This window comes from Centroberyx gerrardi, chromosome 5 (assembly GCF_048128805.1).
Source record: "Centroberyx gerrardi isolate f3 chromosome 5, fCenGer3.hap1.cur.20231027, whole genome shotgun sequence".
NCBI classification, from domain to species: domain Eukaryota; kingdom Metazoa; phylum Chordata; class Actinopteri; order Beryciformes; family Berycidae; genus Centroberyx; species Centroberyx gerrardi.
In genome coordinates, this window is record NC_136001.1 from 27,680,636 (window position 1) to 27,701,107 (window position 20,472).

Below are 20,472 nucleotides of genomic sequence, written 5' to 3' on the forward strand. Positions count from 1 at the left end.
TGTGGCCACTGGGTAGTGGGGATACAGCTGTAACAATTACCATAATACTGCGGTAATAGGAAGTATACTGTAGGGTTGGGCGAAGTTAGTTTGTTTTAGTAGTTAGAAAGAGTTCCTGTAACCCGAAGGTTGCAATTTCGATCCCTGCAACAACTAAATGCCCATTAAAGGAAAATTCCACCCTCTGATACTCTTACACTCTTATGCATCATCAAACTGTCATGCTCCGTGCATTCCAGGGGTTATTTTCTGATGAAGTGTTGTAATTTACCATTGTAAAATTGTTTTCATTGTACACACTTTCCCTCAACTTGCCTCGTCTACTTCCGCTTCAGTTAGCTGCTACATTTCCCAGAATGCCTTTCGACAACCTCCAGAGAACAGGCTGAACTTTGCATTTCTGTTGCATTCAGCTGTGAGTTGTTCATGTAGGTGTAGAGAGCAGTATCGATAGTAATAGTAACAGCAAGAGAAAACATTTTTTGGTTGAGAAAAAGTGAGTGTCGCGCCCCTCACCCAAAACGTAACATGCCTTGTGGCTGCATTGCATTATGGTCTATTGAGGCTACTGTCGGTGGAGTCTCTATGATGGCTTTCTCCCTGTATCATTTTTGCCGGTGCAAAATGGCGAGTCTAGAAAGAGGCCCTTGCTCTTATTTACTGTTGATGTTTTAGATTCTTTCTGCTATCAAACTCCATTGCAGCTGGAAATATCTCAACGCGACGTCACATCGTCTACATTTTGCCATGGAAATAAGAAACATACAGCACTAAACAACACAATGGTTCCCAGAAATGTAAGGTATATCACCAATAAGTGTTTTTTAACAGTGTTCAAAGTATTTTTCTGTGGATTTTTCCTTTGATAGCCATGTGTCCTTGACCAACAACAACTTCAGCTGAAACTAAAGCTGAAACGAGCATCAGTTAAATGCCTGAAATTTATTGTAAAGCACATCATAAAATTAATAATCATTGTTTAGTCATAACTTATGACTGTACACCACGCTTTGTTGAGTCTGAGGTTGCAGTGGCAGCGACACGCTTCAAATGTACATGAGGGGATTTGTGGCGGGGTGTGGATGAGGGGCGGACAGGCTATTCCAGTTGTACCGCTGTATTACCCCCAAACCCACTGTTGAAGCCCTATGTGTGAGTCCTCTCATTCACTCCAGTGTGAGTGGGCCATCGCTGACAGCCGCAAGCAGATGCCAGAGTGAGGGCCGTATTGAAGAGGACACAAAGCTCAGCTAAGCCTCTCTAGTCCTTATGTAACACCCTCAGAAAGGCGCTATGCCTCGCAGATCGCTGGTATTTATGAGTGACAATGACACACACACTCCACACAGGCTGAAGTCACTGTTCCCAGCAATAGACTGATTTTCTCTTTTTTTTTTTTCAGGAGAGAGTATGAAATGAGAGGATAAATTTAGAAACCCCCAACAACAGGCCAGCCGCGCTCTGCATACTGAACGTTCCATTCCCTCTGTCTCCGTATTTGAATCCCATTCATCCGTGTGGCCGTGTCCTTTCCCTTAGGTTGTGTGTGTGTGTGTGTGTTAAAAGTATACATTCACGTTTGCATTCCTCTGTGCACTTTGTCAAAAAACAAGGACCAGATGGGAAAACTGATGGCTGTCTTAAAATAGTTGCCCCACACCACCGCAATTCTTCCTTACTTCATATCATACTTGGGACAAGCATGATCATTACTTGCAGTCGGTCCCGCTGCTCCCTCGGTCCCCCCCCCCCCCCCCCCCCCCCCCTCTCCTCTAGGAGATTGCTCTGAGGCCATTACTGCTTGCCAGATTTGAATCCTCCTCCTCCAGTCAGGATGTCAACAGGTACTTGTGCTCGTTCCTCTGCTGGGTTTGTCCCGCGCCGGGAGCGAGCACCGGCAGCCTCTCCTGGCTAGAAGGCACCTTGCAGGCTCGGTAGAGGATAAGAAAGAGGAGCAGCAGGAGGATGGCAACAAGCGTGTTGCATGCTATGGCCACCAACGCAGCTGTGGATAGTCCTGTCACGCTCCCTTCAGATTCCATAATGGTGAGGGCACTGCTGGGTCAGCTTCAATACTAAATTTTATGTTGGCTCCATGATGTCCTTAGTCCATTAATGGGGAATGAGGAAGACTCTGAGCATCGTCTATGCCTTGACTCAAGACTTATTTGTAAAATCAAAAATGAAGCTTGAAGAATAGAATTATGATTCCTTAAGTCTAGATGGATTTAACTCAGTTTTTTCATTGTATTAGTAAAAGGCGCTGCGCATTGTGAGGCAAAAAATCAATATGTATTCTAACTCCAAGAGGGCAGTGTTCCTTGGCACTGTGCTCATTGCTTTTCGCTGTCTCCTCAAGTATTTAAATGGGACAAGGGTTGGAGCAGAGGAGTCTGCCTGTACCCCTCTCTGCAGAGATGTATATCGGCACCTCCCGAGGCTCTGCTTCTCTCTCTGGCTTCTTTACGGTGAAACATCACCACTCCTCCATTCAGATTAGCCTCGCTGCATATCCTGGCACAGTTGATTCCACAGTGGTTTACAACTTGGACTTGGACTCACAGCTCCAATAAACACCCTCCAATGTCTGCAAGGGGGAAACAAATAGGACAATTAGGAATAATTTGATACAAACAAAACATGGGATAGGGCATGGGAACAAGCTCCTTGTGGTCTGTTGGTTATCAGTTGTACAGTGGGAGAGTTGGTCTTTCACATGGCTGCCTGCCTCTGAACAGGTGCAAGTACCTGAGCTGGTGATGAGAAGCCATTCAATGCAGGAAACCATTCAGTGCTTACTTTTACAGTCAAATCTCAAGTAGGAACTGGTGTTTGGACGGCACAATTAGTTATTATGTCTATGCATCTATATATCAAATCATATGCTGCTCTTCCACATATACACACACTCATACACACTACATACTTGGTGTGCTCATCTGCCTTCATATCTTTCAAATTAACATCAGTGATACAGACGGACCATATGCTAATATGCATGCACAATATCGGGAACTACATTGAAATTCTCCTCACATTATGTTGCTTGGTAAATTGGCATATCCATAAATTTACATTGGAATAGCATCTGTAATGCAAAGAGTTAACAACAAATCTACACTACATGGGGTGAATAATCATGCGGAGAGTGCTGACACTTAATGTGTCCAATTGTCATTTGCCCTCACAGGTTTTTGAATCCATAAAAATGTCCATATGAAAGCTACAAACATTAGCTAATTCATCCTTTGAAAAAATACTTACTGAATCATTTCCCTTTCATACAAGATAGAAATTACATTAGAGAATAAATTAAGATATCATGAATAATGTTAAAAAGAAATCATCAAGTTAGATTAGTTGAGTTCAGATTACATTGTGATGTGGATTTCTCTTTATATGGTTGTCACATGTTCATATGGATTTACTGAAAATTGATGATAATTTACTTTTGCATTTGCATTCTACAGTATGCAATAATGATTTTGTCCAGTGTACTTTAAGTTCCCTCATCCGTGGCACCAGTTTGCCCTAGTTCTCGATTCAGAAGTTTTGCTCTGCCTCCTCAAAGCCTGGTTAATAGCATGAGCACAGCCACTTCCCGTGAGAAAGCACTCCAACTCCTCCACAACCTTAGTGAATCACAGGGATATAACCTGAATGAATTATTCACTCGCCCTCTCTCTCTCTCTCTCTCTCTCTCTCTCTCTCTCTCTCTCTCTCTCAATCAATCTAATCTAGTTATCTATCTCTCTGTCTCTTTCTCTCTGGGTTACATGTTGCTATCGCACATAAAATAAACCACCTGGTACTGCCCTAGGTTGTTGGGTGACCCCACTAGAATGCATTGCTCGGCCACACACTCAAACACATGCACATGTGAGTGAGAGCACACACACACACACACACAGACCTATTTGGATTTGGCAGAGCTGCTTTAGGTTTTAGTGCACATAGACATCAGATATTTCCCAAGCCTTCAGGGAATACATTTCATACTCTAGCAAGCTGTACAGGGAATCCATGAGTGTGTGTATACATGTGGTTTTGTGTTTGTGTCTGTCCGTGCATCAGTTTGTGGTGTGTGTGTGTGTGTGTGTGTGAGAGAGAGAGAGAGAGAGAGAGAGAGAGAGCAGCTTTGTCAAAATCTCATGGTAGGAGATTTATCTTGCAAACTTGTCTGCCTGCAGAATGTGTCAGGTGGATTTGATCTGGCTTTGGTGCAGATCTCAACCCTCAGGTGGAGCGGAGCTTAACGCCCCTGCCCTTTGGCTCTTAGCTAATAAATGAGGAATATTATTCATGGAAACAATTCAAGAGGTTGCCCCTGAGAGTCCGAGGATGCACAACTCATCATTAGAGGTCTCATACGAGTGAGAGAGAATATCATCTTCTAATTATACTTCATTCTGAGCAAGCCAATCTTTTCCAGTCCTGTGGAAGAACACCTCCCTAATAACACTGATTTGGTCGCCAAAAAAAAAAAAAGTGAGGACTTATTTTATCATATTGTGCCTCCACATGGCAGCGCATAGTCATACATGTATACTCTCTTTCCTGTAAGTTCCTCACTTACCCCACAGACTCAGCCAACAGTTTGTGTTCTGGACAAAATATTCCCACTGTATGTGATTCAGTCTTCTTCTGTCATCCGCTGTGGAGATGCTGTTCAGGTGGATAATAGTTCCCTCTCCAGCCGTCTCCCTGTGCTCTTAACCCCCTTTTTTTCCTCCCCTCTCCCTCTCCTTCTCTCTATCTTCTCCGCTGCACTACACACAGGACGGAAGACGAGACAGGACTGCACGCCGCTCGAGAGAGAGAGAGAGAGAGAGAGAGCGCTCCAATAGCGGAGAGACAGAGGGAGGAGGGGCCGTGCCAGAGGATGTCAGCGGTGATATCAAGCGTAGGGGAGAGGGGGAACGGTGTGGATGTAATTACACAGGGCTTCTGCTGCAGACGGGGAGGGAAGGGGAGAGGGGGGGGGGGGGGGGGGGGTTGTTGTTACAGAGAACAAGCAAAGCCGCCTGTCAGACAAAACAATGACTTCCAGCTCACATCCCCCATGCGGAGTATGGCCAAATAACAAATTATTTCAGAGGTTCAACACAGAGGTGGGAGTTGTTTTGGAGCTATTTTGAGAGGAGCCCAAATGAAGGCTTAATCGAGGGGATTGTTGTTCCACTTGCCATGGGCTTGCTGCAGTAGCTCTCTTCAGGACTTCTTACAAACGGCAGACCCAGTCACAGCAAGAATTTTGACTTTTCCCGCCCATAAGTGTATAGACTTACGGACGTGGCGGTCTGTTTGAGACAAATCTTCACACGCCACCCATTGTGGTTGCTTCCATTTTGTTGCTCTGTCCTGTTGTTGCTTCCTTTTTCTCCGCCCCCACCCCAGCCCACTTGCTTTGGTTCTGTTAATGATGCGCCCTTTGGGGTTTAGTGGTGCAATAGCCAACCAGCTCTCTCACCACTTTGAGACAAACATCTCTGATGCGCCAAAGCAAGGATATAGGCCTCCAGCTTAATAGATCCTCTGATACAAGGCCTGTTTCAGAGCCCGGGGAGCCACACAGTCACCAGTATGGGAGTGTTTGCCCTCAAAGCCTGTCATATGAACTGCTTCCACCACAACATGCTTTTAGCACAGAGATCCCTTGGAAGACCGAAAGGCAGCCGACAAAGACTGATAGCAGAGAGAAGTAGCATTGCAGCATGGGTGGAATGATAAGGATTGCCCACGTGAAATTGCTGCACCAGGAGATTATGTTGCGGGACAAATAAGAGCCTGGGGATGCTTTCAAATGGGATTTCTTTGGGAAAATTGACGGCTCCTTTTAAGTTATTTCTCTATCAGATACAATGAAAGCCACTGATGTTATCCACATTGTCGGTTCTTATTTCTTTGAAAGAATAACAACAAGCCCATACGGGTGAAAACGACGCACTCTGTGTAATGCCTTGAGTCTACATGCAGCTGGCATGTGAAAAGTGTGAAGCCTATGAAATGTCAATTCAGAAATACCCCAGGGAAATAAGGGTCTGCCTCTATGACGATCTGTGTTGGTGATAGGTTTAATCTAAAGGTAAACAATAGGGCTCAGAGAAAATGTAAGCGTGAAATTTGTGGTGTCTTATGTGCAGGTGAAATAAACAGGTGCCAGATTTCACCATGTACTGTGGATGGCTTTGGCAAGGTGCAAGGCCCAGGTGGCACGGCCTGGCTGGCTGACAGACAAACAAAAGGCTTCTTCTCTATAGAAGTATAACCGGCAAACTCTGCTGATGTTCCTTGTCTTTTTTTTCTTCTTTTCTTTTCTTTTCTTTTTTTTTATAAAGCATCAGAAGCATGACTCAAAGGACAGAGAATGAGCCTATCTAGATCTTACTAATCAACAATCAGTTACAAAACAAAATGATGTAATACAGTATGCAACAAAATAAAACACAAGGAACTAGAACAAAACATGAGACACAATACACAACTAAAACTCCTCAAGAATCTGTGGTTTTGGTCAATTAGGATCATGTGTCAAGTGGAATAAACATTAAGAAGTACTGTATGTAATTTGATTACTGTATGTAATCAGTTTAAATACGGCTGTAAGGTACATTTAAACATTTGCTGAAACACCCAGAAAGAATTGTAATCTGATATTTTTCCATAGGTGTTTGGAGAAAATAAGTTGCCAATCCTATATACAGTATATATATAGATTCTGTTTTCTTGATAAGGATATTGAAACCCATGAACACTGAAATTCTGTACAATCTACTTATCGTGGCCTAAATTTACAGAAACCTGCCTTAGTTTATTGATTAATTTAGGGGCAGGTGAGGTGCATTGTGGGCAGCCTGGAACATTTTGCTTGAGGCCCCTCTAGAGGCCAGAAACATTATTACTGGCTAGGGCAAACTACAGTGGCAGGATTTCACATATTTTGACTTTTGCAAACAACTCTGTGGACTGACAGGCTTCACAGGAACAGCGGAGAGTCTGCAGCTTCTCTCCGGGCCTCTGGGTCTGCAGCATGAGTGAGGAAAGACGGGAACATATTAGTGCCATTGTATTTTTATTTGTTGACAATATCCATCTTAAAGGCATCAATCATATTGCGATAACTCAAAGCGCTGTTTGAACCATGGTTTTGTTTTTGTTTTCTTCCCCCTACGGAACATTTACAAAAAAAAACAATGTACAGTGGAGGTTTTTATTATCCAAATGCTTCATGTAAGTTTGTCGGGCAGCTTGACTCGGTGATAAAACAAAGTAATGCAACACAAAAAACACATGTAAGGACCACTGTGCAAGAGATGACATAGATAGACATGACAGATGAAGGCATATTCAGTCCCTGTGAGAAACTGACACATTGTTCTCTCTCACACACACACACACACACACAGACACCTCAAAATAACAAGGATTGAGGTTAGAGTCAGCTATCAGTCTGAGAGAGATAAGCACATGCAGCACAGATAGGCGCCTTGGCTGTGCGTAGGCGGGACACTCTCTCTGTTGGTTCCCTAAAGTGGGACGGCAGTTAGAGAGAGAGAAGACGAGCAGCACCTCCCAGAGGCAAAGAGGGACGGAGACCAGGAGAAGAAACAGCAGTTCCTCATTGCACACCTATACTGGTAGAAAATAACATTCAGTAGACGCTCGTAATACATTCATTACACATGCAGAAATACTGGACTGGTCATCTGGTTTCCATAAAATCTATATTCCATGCATTGACGACCCCTATTAGAATAGTACCTGTCAAATAATTTTAAGTCATACATATACTGTCATATTATTATTCATAATTAAGTGTAAAATCTATCTGAGGAGAGAAACATTATGGACATTATTTAAGATACTAATTTTAAAGAAAGGGCATTTTCTTTACTTCCTGATGTGTATTGGTGGATTTAAACTTTATGAAAAAAAAAAAAAAAACACACTATATTGGATAAATTATAGGCATATTTTCAACAATGATAAACAGGGAAGGTTTAGCCTTGTCACTTACGCGGTTGGTTATGCAAAGACCATAATCCATACTTTCAAACCCAAATCAACTCTCAAGTCCCTGGAGTTTATTTTAGTTACCAACTTCTACATTCAACTTCTATAAAAAATCATGTCTGACTGTCCAGATCAGGCTGGGTTGATTCTAAAAATAATTATTGCAATATTATAAGAGGGAGACGGTAAGAAAGATTAAGATCTATTATTTTTATACATTTAATTTCTGATGCACAATGATCCAATGAGGTGAGAGGTGAGTTACCAACCCCTGTTAGTTCATGGTGTGATAAATGGAGAGTGTTTATAAATGCAGGCAAAACCCAAATTTATAATGAGGAGTTCCTGCAATTTGTCGTTTGGGTCTGCTACCCTGTCATACAAACTGTTCCAAAAACTAGGATTTATTTTAGATGACTTCCTAACCTTTGATATAGGTATTAAATCCTTAGCTGTGTAGGCAGCATGTAGGCCACTGGGGTTCATAGCAAAGAAGATCAAACTTTGGAAAAATCTTGGCTTATCTTGGTTATATTTCTATACTCAACTGTATAAATCAGGAGTCTGCCCAGTTCTTGATACTGCTGCGAGTGTATGGGTGACAGCAAAATACGGAAGAGTAATTCTGTTCAAAATAGAGCAATCTGTTATTTTTTAGGTGTGCACAAACTGACCCCAAGTCTGTCTATTGGCTGGAGGTGACATGGGATGGGAACCTCGTGAGGGTGACATGATGCATCTTTAGGGTGCTGATCTTGAATACATTCACATAAATAGATTGACATGCACTATTGACATGATTAAAGCAAAGCTCTTTCTTATATCCAAGTACCATGCCGAACCTTACATTACCCTTAATCTAACTAGGGGCCAAAGCTCAGTTTGTGCCCATGCCCAGAAGAGGAGAGGAAATGCTTATTATGTAACCTGGATGATGATGAGAATGAATTGCATGTTATGTTTAACTGCCCTTTGTTTGACGACCTGAGGCTATTCAGTAAAACCTTTCAAATGAATCTAGAAGTGTTTTGGTTTAATGATGAAGACAAGTTGGAATTTATGTTCAGATCTAAGATATTTGAGTCTGCTCATTTCTTATTTGAAGCATGGAATAGAAGGAGAAGTGTACTATATGTTTAAGGGAAATAATGCGTCTTTGGAGAATATTGTGTGCTAGTGTTTAGAACAGCCTATTCACTTTGCTCAGACTGAGTCTCACTGTATTTTAAATGTTATATTTTAATTGCTTGCTATATGTTAAACTACTGTGAGATTTCTTTGGGTAGCATGAGACGGAACCAGCAAAGTGTGAGTCTCACGGCAAATGCATGAGAGCTGGCAACCCTGTAATAAATATAAATTTAAATCAACGAAGTGTGTGTGTGAAGTTGTGTGACGCTAATCCGTCTTCAGAAAATCTACATTTAAACGACATCAGGTTGAAGTGTTGCTATTGCAAGGGCATGATTTTCATGAAATGGTGCGTGCGTGTGTTCACAAAGTGTGACAAAAACATTCTTAGTATTTATCTTTAGGTGTCAGTGTTTTCACTTCTCATTTTACCTTCCTCACTGCGGCCCAAAAGTCATGATGCTGTTTCAGATAAGTCCGTTTTAGAAGTCACTGAACACTTCTGTAGCACAAAGCGTTAAGTACAGGCTGAAAATAAGATTGAGGTGTTTTCTTGCAATTACTTTTCTTTTAATTAATTAAAGGTGCGAACCCTCTTGGTTGTTCATGAATGTAAGACTGGTTTTCCACACCCTGTTCCATCCTCATTTATCAGCAGCTTTTAAATGTACTCCATCTAGAACAAAAGGTTATTAACCCATCTCACCCAAATGTGTGAAGAACTAAAGAACTTAATCTAGCTTACCATTTGTTTTAATAAGTAATACTTTGCTGACATTATGAGTGTGTGTGTATCATCACACCTTCAGATGGAACCATACTGTATGTGATACTGTGTGAACGCACATAGTGATTGAAAGGTGAATCCACAATTGTGAGTGATACGTACTCTACTGTCTATCTTAAGTTTTGCAATGTCCAAGGTGAGTAAAGAAGGTGAGTAAAAAATACCACACAAACAAACAGCTCCACAAAAAAAGATTTATTGCTAGTACTAGTTAAAGTGACCTCTGACCTCTGACATCACAGAGTAATCATCTGATTGGCCAACAATCATGTTCCTTTTGAATTTGCATACCATATATACATTAAAATCTGCAATAATATGCATACATATACTTAAATACAAAATACACAAGAAGCATGATATTTGTAAAAACCCACATATGCACATAAACATAACACACGAACATAGTCATTCAACAATAATATCACAAATCTTATTTCCTCAGATGATCTATTAGCAGAAATTGTCTTAAAGGAAACATTTTAAATCAAAATCCATATTCAGACAATTTTCCTCTTCTATAGTTGCTTTGCTAATACCAGCACCTTACCAGGACACTGGTGTGCATTTATTGATCTTTCAGTGAAAAGGGTAAGCCTCTAAATTCATGAATTCTATCTTAAGAGTGTTTTGTGAATCTGGCCCCTGTCTTTTAACTGATGTCACCCTTCAGTGGCAGGTCTGAGTTTGGCCCACAGCCTGTCCCAGAATGCCTTGTGCTGCCCTGGGTCGTGGGGCCAGTCCAGATAGGTCCTGGTTTTCACCAGGCGAGCCAGCCTGTGGTGAGTAGACAGCTGGCGAGGGGAGATCTTCTCCAGGAAGACGAGGATGAGGACGTCCCGGCGCTCCGCCTGCAGACGGTAGGTGGCCAGACGCATCTCCAGAGAGCACCATTTGCTCTTGAGGTAACGGCGGCTGACCAGGCAGACGGTGTGGCGGCTCTGGTACAGGCTGTCTGTGATGTTCTCCACAATGTCCTTGCCCAGCTGGAAGTCCCTGCTGTGCAGACACAGGCGCAGGAAAGGGGGTCCTCTCTGCTCCAGGTTGGGCAGCAGCTCCTCCACTACCCAGCGCTCATCCTTCCCGCTGTAGGACACAAACGCATCGTAGTGGTAGCGCCTCCTCCTCTTGCTTCGCATGGCCTCTGACAGCCAGGCCAGGGTGATGTGATAGAGTGGGAGAAGGTACGGACCGGCCAGACGATGGAACAATACCAGTATCATGAATGCACTAACCCCCAGTCCAGTTGAAGCAAACAGAACAAAACCATATTCTGTTGTGCACATTGCCTCTGAGTATTTCACAAAGTTGGGTTTGTCAAGTCCATTGTCTGATAAGCAGGTCAATTCTTCCATTATAGGAGGACTGAGCATTAACACTTCTACCTGCCTTTGTGTTTTTGCCCATTCAATAAACCAGGCATTTTCACAGCTGCAGAAAATCTCTAAGTTGTTTACACTGAGGTACTCTAAGCTGGAAAGATGCTCAGTGAAGCTGAATAATATATTATAGGTGTTTATCATCCATAGACTGATTGTTCTTACAGATTTCAAGTCTTTGGTCAAGGTGCCTTCCAACATGTTGATCCTACATTCAGACAGATGGAGAAACTCTAGTTTGGTAAGATTGTGGAAAACCGTATCAGCAGAATTCTGTTTTGAGAGATCCACTCTCTTTAGAACTAGTTTCTTCAAATGCACCAACTGATTTATCTTGGACAGATCAACAGTTTTTGCTGAGAGTTTAGAGATGTAAACAAAACTCTCCAGAGACCTGAAGTATTTCACCATGAATTCAGATCTGCAGATGAACTGTTCTGCTTTCACAGAAAGATGGACAACAGACTTAAAGAAAGGTCTGCTGCAATCCTCAAATGAGACCATTTGACCAGTGAGTTCGAGACTTAAGTTGTGTTGCGATGTTATGTCACTGCCAATAGTCAACAGCATTGGTTTCAAACCAGAACTAAGGGAAAGCTGGGATAGCTGACTCAGAACAGGTCCAAATATGTTTGAAATGTTCAACTTGATTTCAGGTGATGTTGGAGAAAGCGGATAGTTGAAAATTTCAAGAGATATTCTGCTTAGAGATCTCAGGTGTGTGAATGACATCGCTTCAACATTAACTAATGGATTGTCTGTGAGGCCTACCCATGTCAGCTGATGCAAACCATAAAATGTATTGAAGCGTATTACTTCTATCTTGTTGAATCTGAGATCTAAATACTGAAGTTTAGACATTCCATGGAAAGCAAAATCTTCAATGTTTGAAATCTGATCGGAAATTAATTCCAGGTATAGTAAATTATTAAGGCACCTGAACTGATCCTTTACAAGTGTAGTCAAGTTGGTCATAGATAAAATGACTTTCTTCAACCATGGGATTAGCTGTGGCTGAAAAAAGCAAAAGTAAGCCAGATCAGGTCTGTTTCCTTGTGAAGTTACCTGTAGTTCAGCAAGATTTCTGAGACTGAAAATGAAATTCAAATGAAAACCTGGAGAAACTGGATGTCTTAATGCATCCAAAGACATATATTCAAGGCCCTGGCAAGGTTCAATATTGCTTTCTGAAAAAATGCTACTATTATCCTTATAGAGCAACCATAACTTGCTGACAGACATTGTAAAGACAATATGGCAGATACTTTCAAAATCGATCCCCTCAGCATTAATGGTTGAATAGTCTAAATGTTGGATTTTCTTGATGCCCGACTGAGGAAGGCGCAACAAGATATCATTGCTGAAACTGCCAGAAAAAAACATGTATGATACATTTTGTAACCATGTGAATGACCCCTCATCCATGAGCTTTATATCACCAAGGCGTAGCTCAACACTCGTTAAATTCTCTAAAACAGGCCATTTGTTTATGGTTGTGTTACAATCAGAGAAGGTGACACGTTTTACCAGTTGTATGTTTGAGTCTATGTATAGCGTTCTAAGAGACTGCATGTCCAATAATCTACAAACCAGTACTGACAAATCTGGAAAAACAGGCTCAGAAATACTAAGGTGTTGTAGATTTGGCATGCCACTGAAAACATCTTGTGCCATTACTGATAGCCTGTATCCTGATAGGCCGAAAGATTTTAGGTTGACAAGATCACTGAATGATTTTCGCGTGAAAAACCCTTCACAGCCTTCACTCTCGCTCCCCTCTAAATACAGATTATGCAGGCCTGGAAGTCCATGGCTGCTTCCAGTTGGAAGGATTTCTGTAAAACAACCATAAATGTCCAGATTCTCAAGATCTTGGAATTGGGAAAGCAATCCCATATACAAGGAACCATATTTTCCAGGTTTCATGACGATACAGAGGGTGCGAATTGCAGTGGGAAGTCCAGGTAGGTCCTTTTCAATATTTGTAACATTTACACACTCAGCCCTATAGTCTTTGGTGTCCATGCAGACAGTTTCCAAACTATGTTCACTGTTATAAACTCGACATTTAGGATGCATCCATGAATAAACAGGAAAAATCCAGAGAAGCAGAACGGCATGGTGGCAAAAGAAAAATGTAGATTTCATCTTGCAGTGATATTACAGTCAATGTGGTTAGGGATGTTTCAAGGAGTCGAAAATAGTGTCTGGATGCAGTTTCACGTTAGGACTTCCACATGGTGCCTTGAAACAATAAAAAGTCAAATATTTGTTTTCCAGTAATGAAATTGAGATGGTCTACCTTTCAAACCTCCATCCTGAATAAATCGTTGTTTGAAGAAGTTATTCTGGATAGATGTAACATGATGATGAGCCAAACTTGATGTGCTGTAGTCTGGTTGATGATTATCACATGGCTGCGTCTGAGCGGTGTGTAATGCATAATGACTGAACATGCAAACTTTGAGGAACTACATTTAAAACATGTTGAGAGGTTGGACTTGTGATTCTTCCTGACAACACTAGGGGGCACAGGGCACAGGCCACCAGAAATACAGTAGAATGACATTTTCATTGTTTTTATCATACAAGACCTTCAACCTCTCAGAAAAAAGAGAGTTTAATTTAAAAACAATGATATTTTCTCATTTTATTTGCAACCTTTTAGGCACAAAATTGAAGAGCATACATGTAAAAACATGTAAAACATGACTTGCCAAGAATATACGTAAATTTTATTTACAAGAGTTTTTTAAGAGACTGAAAGAAAAAAAATGAGCCAGAAGTAGTCTATGTCTACATCTACTGTACCAATGTGTATTTTAGTATATGAAATGAATGGAAGAGATGAAGTTGCTTTTGGGCATAGTTGCACAAAAGCATTGGCATAGTATCATGTCAGCATTTTCTTATCTCTCGTTTTCTGTCTCTTAGTCATATCTCAGACTATCCCACTTATTGTTACAATATGAATAAATGCAGTGGAATACTTAAGCACAAGATTTTTATTTGTCAGTGAAGAACATGATCAAAATTCAGTGACACATGCTCTGCAGCATAATTAATTATACTTAATTCACATAGGTCTTGACAGACCTAACAATTCATTCTACATTTGTGAACACATCATAACAACCACAATGCATTCATAACACAAAGAGCTTGGCATTGTGATGAATTTATTTCACCATTCAATTTATTGTAGACTGGCTTTTAGAGCTCTGCACACGGTTATTAACACTGCAACACCTTCCATGCTCTTCTCTCTAACTAGTGTAGTAGTTTGGTGTTTGGTTTGAGGAATGAGATATCAGCAGACTAAAAACTCATTCCCCTGCTCTTAGTCTTTAGCCTGGCCACAGGAGCAGTGAAACAGGCCCGGCCTGCAGGTCTCAGGCTGCTGTCTCAGTCTGCAGGCTCATAAGAAATCAAAAGCTCAGAAAGATAAGTAGGGCCCAGGGCATGCAAAGCTTCAAATCAATTCTAAAACAGACAGGCAATCAGTGAAGAGACATTAAAATGGTAGAGATATGGTCCCGTCTCTTAGTGTTAGTTAAAATTTTGAACACATTGGAGCCATTCTACTTATTTTTGGTAAAAGCAGGTAAAGCAGGGCGTTGCATTAGTCAAGGCGAGATGACATAAAAACATACATAATCCTCTCTGTATTGCTGAAATTCAAGATGGATCTTATTTTTGCAATGTTCATGAGGTGGAAAAAGCATGACTGAACAAGCCTTTTAGTAAGTTACTCAAATAGGACTCCTACATTCTTGGAGGCAGGCTTAATATATTGATTTAGTGGACCAAGGGCATGCCGCTGGAAACACACTCAGGACCTATCATAAGGACCTCCATTTTATTTTAGTTAATTGGAAAAAAAAATGACATCCACTATGGAGAGAGGCCGACTTATTTAATTCACTTGGCTTAACTGAGAGGAACAACTGAGTATCATCGGCATAACAATGGAAGGAGATGCTATGCTGCCTAATTCAGTGACCCGGAAGAATCATATACAGGGAGAATAAAATTGGTCCAAGAATTGAGCCTTGTGGCATACCAGACTGAATGGGGACATAGCCATCCACGGACGCAAGGAATTTCCTATCAGTCAAGTCAGAAGAGAACTAGTCTAGGACGGACCCTGAAATACCAACCCAGTCCCACTGCCTCAATCTAGCAATGAGGACACCATGGTCTACAGTACCAAAAGTAGCACTAAGGTCAAGCAACACCAACACAGAGCACTCGCCTACATCGGTGTTCAGGTGTTCAGGATATTATTTACAGTTTCAGTGCTGTGCTACTGACAGAAACCAGACTGAATTTTGAATTGAATTCAAATATATTATTATTTTCGAACACTTCTAGAAGTTACCTTGATCATTTTGAAATAGGCCTATAGTTGCTGAGAGGCTGAACAGCTATGTTCAGCCTCTCAGCTGAACATGGGGTCACAGAACTGTTGACAAATAGGCTGGAGGACAGCGTCATGTGTGAAGTATGGTCCGTTAGTTCCTTAAGAGAGATCAGCCTAAACTGACTGGGATTATCTAGATGAAGATAGAATATATCAGTAACAAAAATGTGGCAGGATATCCCAGACCTGATGTCCTTATTTCCACACCTACATTGCAACCCTCATTAAAATATAATTTTCGATTTCAACTATTTGATGTTTGTCTGCATTCCTACTACTTTATGTCTGTAACTGATACAGCCTCATGTATTTATGCTGCTAGGTTAGAGATTGAAAAGCTAGTTATGTTCAGATGGCTTTGATTCATTTGCTTTCAGCAGTAGCTTCATACAGAATTTCATAAGGACAAATCCCTGCAAAATCCCTGAGATTTATTCTAGCATTTAGTGGCAGAACAAGTAGCCCCAGGACCGTGCATAAAAGGGCAAACCTAAAATGAACGAAACAGCAAAGTCTTAAAGCATTACAGAACAGTGCGTTCTATAATCCACTGCCTAAGTGTTGCATCACCCTTTAATTAGCATGCCTCACTACATGTCTTCAAAGACAGATAGTGGAGATGAGTTGAGTTGAGTTGAGATGAGTTTGTAAACATACATTTTCCATTCAAGAAATACGTTTAGGACTCAAAACACATTTGTGGAATCTACCAAGGTTTTATTTAATCAGCAGACATCTCAGTTGTCCATCATAGTCTGAAAAAAAGGCATACAAACATTCCAATATCAGCAAAATGGCATATCCACTACATGTTGCAGGGTTTGGAGAAATAATACATCTCTTAAAGACATAAAGGCATATAGAAACAACAGAATGATACGATTAAGTACTATGCATTTAGGTTCATAGCCCATGTAGAAACTAGCAGAGAGGTATTAGCTGAAAAACAAGTTGACTCATACCTCATCAATCCACTCATTGAAGTCGGACACACGGGTAAAGACGGTGGGTTTCTTGGCGTAGTTGCACCCTAAGCCAGAGACAAAGCTGGCGATGCCGTGAACCTCCCAGACGCCCTCTGGGTTCTTACAGTTCAGAGGGCCACCAGAATCCCCCTGGGACAGTGAGAGCAGACAGTACCACACCTTGATATGTGCTCTGCATCAGGTAAATAACCAATATCACTGAGGGTGACGCCAAGGTTGTACACCAATCATCTTGTCTGCCCCTGTCCCATATTGAACACTTGGACACTTGAAGCCAAAATAGCTAATGACCTAATTATTTCTCAGTTATACAAAGCTGCAGCAATTGATCCATGGAAATAGTCAGGTATCAGAAAGAGTCTTAAGGTTTTCTTCCCATAGAGGAGTGTGGTTGTACTTACATTGCAGCCTCCCACCACACCGTCTCCCCCAGCACACACCATTGACCTACGGATAGACACGCCCCACCAGTCATTCTGGGTACATGTGTCATGGTCCACAACAGGCATCAGTGCCTGCTGCAGAGTGGCAGAGATGGGACCTCCAGCTGTAACACGCACAAACACACAGACACACACAGACACACACACACACATCCAGTTAATGAGCATAACTCAACTTCAACTCATGTGCTCAGTTTCAACATCTGTTAGCCTTACTGTAGAGTCTGCCCCAGCCGGTGATGTAGCAGGGGTAGTTGTGAGGCAGGATGGTGTCGGGGGCAGGAACGCAGGCCAGCTGAACCTGGTTGGTCAAGCTCACATGCTCTGACAGCTTGATCATAGCAATGTCATTACTGATCATGAAGAGATATTGAAGAGTTATTTGCATTTGCAAATGAATGAAATGAATTTGCTTCTGTAATATTGACATTATTGTACTGCTGGATTTATATAAATTGAATGATTGATGAAGGTTCTTGTATACACACTGAAATGTTAATGCAGCAATTTTACTAACTAATTAGGACAATTCTGGTGATGATCTATGTGGGTCTTACCCCATGGACAGCAAATCAGGATTCCACTGTTTGTGTACAATGATCTTGGCCGGCAGGATGGCCTTGGCGCTGGGCTCAGATACCTCCAGGTTGTGTTTGCCCACGAACACAAGGTAGTTCAACTTCATGCTATATGAAAATAAACACTACGTGATTAAAGCATTCTAATTTGCTTTCTATGTGATGCTCATTTACATTAAAAGGTGCTGCATCAATGTGCTGCCTTACTTGATGCAGTGAGCAGCAGTCATGACCCAGTTGGTAGCAATGAGTGATCCACCACACCGGTGACTCCAAAAGCCATTACTCTCAGACAGCAGAGAAATCTGCAGCAGCCGGTAACCAGACACTTGTTACTACTCTCTATAATACATTTATGTCTAAATATATTAGTTGATGACAACAATAGAGTGAATAGTGGTAAAGATTTCCCAGGCAATATCAGGTGAAAGGACATGCTAAGCTCAACAGTATTTCCAATGTAAAAGATATCTTTTTAATGGCCAAATACACTGAATATATAACATCTTGTCATACAGAAACTCTCAATAATATATTAGTTTGTTGACTATCAACAACCATAAACAAACTGGATCTCTGCTCAGTGCATACATTTTCAAGAGAAGTGTGGCACACTAATGTTTGCCCTGTGCCAGGTATTCATGTTCTACAGCAGGCAGTCATCCAGATGTTTTTACCTGCCAGGGCCAGCTGTGAGGACGGGCCTCCACTCCGTTCACCACCCTGGGCACGTCAGGCTCAATGGGAGGGGTGCCACAGCCATACGCTACACAGAGAGGTAGCACACTGGATTATACTGATATAATAATGTAAAATATGGTTGCATCTTGTACATGACCAAGCTATTGCTTTGAAAGCTTGTTAAAATTAATATCTTTTCTGGAGTGGTCTACATAAAATAACAATAATTTGACTTATAAGAGAACATGTAACCTAATATATGCTAAAATATATATAAAAACTTTATGTAACTCTACAGACATCATTCAAAATTCTATTGATGAAATCTGAAATCCAAGGTGATGATCACATTAAAGATGATAGTCTCCTTACATTAACTTATTTCTTAATATTTTCCTATAACATATTGCTCGCTTGTTAAAAAGAAGACAAGTTTTCAAGATCTTACTGCTTGTGATGAGAGCGAGGACCAGAATGACTGAAGTCATGTTGCTGCTGTCAGTAGATACTCTGACTAAAACTTTGCCTATAGCTGCTTGTCTTAAAAAGGACAGAGACCAGGGGGAGGCTGTGAGAGAAAGGGGGTTGTACACAGGTGTATGACACTACATGCAGGGCTGGCGCTCCCTATAGGCTGAATAGGCAAATACCTAGGGCCTCACAAATGCCTAGGGCCTCACGCATCCTTTTTTTTTTTCTACAGTCGAAAAACATTCTTATTGGATAAATGACGTGCCAGTGATCATAAAACCAATCAAAAGCACTGATTCTGTGGAGTTGGGCGGGATTTAGAGTCTTTTTGGAGCCGACCCTAGCGGACATTAGAGGAACTGCAGCTTTCAGCCACTTCCTTATTGGCTTCAAAATTTACCCGTGGTTTTGGCCGCTTGGTTAAAACCCCTTGCACCCCAACTTTCCCCTTAAATTTCCCCTTAGCTTCAAAGTTAGAAAAAACATTTTTTCCATACTGTATGGCAACGCCACGTCCATATTCTGTATCTGCTCGTTCCAACGCTTTCTTGAAGCTCTAGCTGCTTATATTGAGTGAATATTCAAATACAAGGTGCCATGTTTTTATGGCGCCATTACATCTAATGGAAAAAAAATCTAGATGTTTGTGCATCATTTTATACACGTTTCCCTGTAATTCAGCATGACATATTTGGTACTTTTCCAAACTACGGGATCTTGACTAGAATTTAAAAGAAAGTTCTGTGGGTCTGAACAAAGCTTGGGTGTTAGTTGCTTTATCTGCAGATAAGTGGGAGCAGCTGCAGTTAACACTACTAGGTAAGTAGCTGACATTAGTTCCCTTGGTATTCAATGTAGGCTAATAACAGGTGCTTTGTTTAGCTAGACCGCAAAATATTCAATCAATCACTAAATTTAGTCCTGGGAAGTTGGGCTGGAAGTCTTTTATGACGAAAATAGATGCGAATTTGAGATGGTTCTTGGCAGTTTAAAGTTTAATGACAGGTTTAACTGATTTGTACTATTGTGTTTATTGTGGGGTTTTTTAAAATAGTTTTCTGTTAATATTTTACTTGATTCTACAGTATCAGAACTTTGTCAAGTTCATTTAGGCTAGATGTAGAGAAGGTATGTAATGATTTCCAATTTAGAGTAGTATTATGTACAGTCAGTGGAATTTCACTTTTTGCTCTCCAGTCTGTTATTTTCTGATATTTTAATGTTGACACATATGCTACATTTCATAGGAACAATGTTGAAATTTTTAGGCAGAACTGAGGCAACATAACCACAAGCCACAAGGACAGAGGACCCAGACAGCAATAGTGAGCCGAACAACAAAGTGCCAGTATTGGTCAAGATAAGTGACGTCACCGTTCTTTTGTTAACAGTTCTAAAGCCACTGCGGTCTTGAAAGTCCTCATTTTAAGCTCATGTCCACACAAGAGGAGAGAGCCACATTCACTTTTGTATTTATTACATTTTATTTTGATATTCATGTGCTCTATCTTATAATAGGTAACAAAAATACAGTGCCTTAAACACAAATTTTTTACTCGGTCTTTGTTGCTTGATGGCGG

The 20,472-nt window shown here is 41.2% G+C and overlaps 2 protein-coding genes across 2 annotated transcripts; both read right to left on the bottom strand.

Annotated features, from left to right (window-relative positions):
• Nucleotides 1–10,357: 10,357 nt before the first annotated feature.
• LOC139926959 (toll-like receptor 13) lies at nucleotides 10,358–11,721 on the bottom strand. Its single transcript, XM_071918874.2, has 2 exons — nucleotides 10,999–11,721; nucleotides 10,358–10,917 (listed from the first exon to the last, which is right to left on the bottom strand). Exons 1-2 carry the CDS (start codon nucleotides 11,719–11,721, stop codon nucleotides 10,594–10,596), a joined length of 1,047 nt encoding a protein of 348 aa, XP_071774975.1. The 3' UTR covers nucleotides 10,358–10,593.
• A 4,704-nt stretch (nucleotides 11,722–16,425) lies between these two features.
• Nucleotides 16,426–18,939, bottom strand: LOC139926936 (chymotrypsin-like elastase family member 2A). The gene is made up of 8 exons (XM_071918799.2): nucleotides 18,870–18,939; nucleotides 18,418–18,506; nucleotides 17,948–18,045; nucleotides 17,720–17,848; nucleotides 17,379–17,515; nucleotides 17,121–17,266; nucleotides 16,696–16,848; nucleotides 16,426–16,488 (listed from the first exon to the last, which is right to left on the bottom strand). Exons 1-8 carry the CDS (start codon nucleotides 18,907–18,909, stop codon nucleotides 16,471–16,473), a joined length of 810 nt encoding a protein of 269 aa, XP_071774900.2. The 5' UTR covers nucleotides 18,910–18,939; the 3' UTR covers nucleotides 16,426–16,470.
• Nucleotides 18,940–20,472: the final 1,533 nt, after the last annotated feature.

What these genes read in the sequence shown, in the direction of transcription:
- LOC139926936 (XM_071918799.2), bottom strand. Translation starts at nt 18,909, where the DNA reads ATGACTTCAGTCATTCTGGTCCTCGCTCTCATCACAAGCA. An exon ending in CCTGATTTGCTGTCCATGGG is followed by an intron (nt 17,516 to 17,719) that starts GTAAGACCCACA and finishes CTTCATGATCAG; the next exon opens with TAATGACATTGCTATGATCA. An exon ending in GTGTGGTGGGAGGCTGCAAT is followed by an intron (nt 16,849 to 17,120) that starts GTAAGTACAACC and finishes TCACTGTCCCAG; the next exon opens with GGGGATTCTGGTGGCCCTCT.
- LOC139926959 (XM_071918874.2), bottom strand. Translation starts at nt 11,721, where the DNA reads ATGGTGAAATACTTCAGGTCTCTGGAGAGTTTTGTTTACATCTCTAAA. An exon ending in GCGGGAAGGATGAGCGCTGG is followed by an intron (nt 10,918 to 10,998) that starts GTAGTGGAGGAG and finishes AGGGACTTCCAG; the next exon opens with CTGGGCAAGGACATTGTGGA.